Here is a 1,453-nt window from a genome sequence, read left to right as displayed (position 1 = left end):
TCGTATAGAAAATTATTCACAGACTGTTGTCTCGCGCTATATGGATTATGAGTTCAAAAGTCATTTTAGGTTAGATATTATCTTTTATATTTTCAACGAGTTTTTTTAAATATACAAAAAAGATTTTCAATTACATTAACAGAAGTACAAATAAATATATTATAAATATATTTATTGAATGATTTTGCAATATTTGTACTTCTATTAATGTGATTTATAATTGTAATTATTGAAAAGTATAATTCTAATAGACATTTTTACTTAACTTAATTTTAGATTGCACCGCGCAACATTCGAATTCATTTTAGATATAATAAGTAATTATCTTATTCGAGAAATAAAAGGTTGTCCAACAATTCCACCTCGTCAACAATTTTTAATTACCTTGTGGAAAATGGCCACAATGGATTCCTATAGGTATGATGGATTTCATGCAACTTTTCGAACACTTAATGTACAATTAAACTTATTATCTGTAATTATTTGCAGATCCATTTGTGATCGATTTAATGTTGGTAGAGCTACAGCATTGAGAGCTGTGAGAAGAGTTACACGAGCTCTATTTACAATAGCTCCTCAATTTGTATCTTGGCCTTCAAATGAAGATGCACAAATTATAATGCACAAGTTTGAAGAAGTCAGTGGATTTCCAAATACAATTGATGCCATAGACGGCACTCACATTAGAATTGAAGCACCCAAAGAAAACGCAGTAGACTACATAAACCGGAAAGGATATCATTCCATCCAGTTGCAGGTAAATTATTAGTAAAGTATTTGTAACAATCATTTTGGCCTATACATATATTAACTTTATATATGTGATTACATCTTTAATTTTTTTAAATTATAGGCGGTGTGCGATCACAGGGCCTTAATCACTCATTGCTATGTTGGCCATCCAGGATCTGTTCATAATCAAAGAATCTTCAGGCAGTCAGAAGTAGCCACATTCTTAAATATTGAAGAAAAATTTCCCAATAACAGTCACTTGATAGGAGATGCTGCTTATGAATTACACGAACATCTCTTAGTACCATTTAAAGATAATGGACATTTAAGTGATGTGCAGAAACATTACAATTTCCGACATTCCTCTGCAAGGACAAAGATCGAACAATGTTTTGCGTTGTTAAAAGGAAGATTGAGGAGTTTGATGCATTGTTTGCCCATGGTTAGAGTGGACCTAATGCCTGAATACATAGTAGCATGTTGTGTTATCCACAATATTTGCATACTACGTCGAGATGAACTTATAGTAATACCACTGATAGCACCTGAAGAAGTTACAGTGCAAGATTATGATATTAACCAAAGACAAGATGCAATTGGTATATGTAAAAGGAATATGATAATGCATACCTTGCAAAGACAATTTAACGTGTAAAGCAGGTAACTACATATTTAATTTTTGTATGTTGTTCAAAGAGAGAATGTAATATAAATACATATA

The 1,453-nt window shown here is 31.4% G+C and overlaps 1 protein-coding gene across 1 annotated transcript; it reads left to right on the top strand.

The window, feature by feature from the left end:
• The first annotated feature begins 394 nt into the window (after positions 1-394).
• Positions 395-1,387, top strand: LOC108725320 (putative nuclease HARBI1). Its single transcript, XM_018452291.1, has 3 exons — positions 395-417; positions 490-757; positions 854-1,387. The coding sequence occupies exons 1-3, from the start codon at positions 395-397 to the stop codon at positions 1,385-1,387; spliced, it is 825 nt and encodes a 274-aa protein (XP_018307793.1).
• Positions 1,388-1,453: the final 66 nt, after the last annotated feature.

This window comes from Mycetomoellerius zeteki, unplaced genomic scaffold, assembly GCF_001594055.1.
Source record: "Mycetomoellerius zeteki isolate Tzet28-1 unplaced genomic scaffold, Tzet1.0 C4407464, whole genome shotgun sequence".
Taxonomy (NCBI): domain Eukaryota; kingdom Metazoa; phylum Arthropoda; class Insecta; order Hymenoptera; family Formicidae; genus Mycetomoellerius; species Mycetomoellerius zeteki.
Note: the sequence above shows the minus strand (reverse complement) of the source record. Positions and strands in the feature narration are given on the sequence as shown.

What these genes read in the sequence shown, in the direction of transcription:
- LOC108725320 (XM_018452291.1), top strand. Translation starts at nt 395, where the DNA reads ATGGCCACAATGGATTCCTATAG. An exon ending in GCCACAATGGATTCCTATAG is followed by an intron (nt 418 to 489) that starts GTATGATGGATT and finishes AATTATTTGCAG; the next exon opens with ATCCATTTGTGATCGATTTA. An exon ending in ATCATTCCATCCAGTTGCAG is followed by an intron (nt 758 to 853) that starts GTAAATTATTAG and finishes TTTAAATTATAG; the next exon opens with GCGGTGTGCGATCACAGGGC.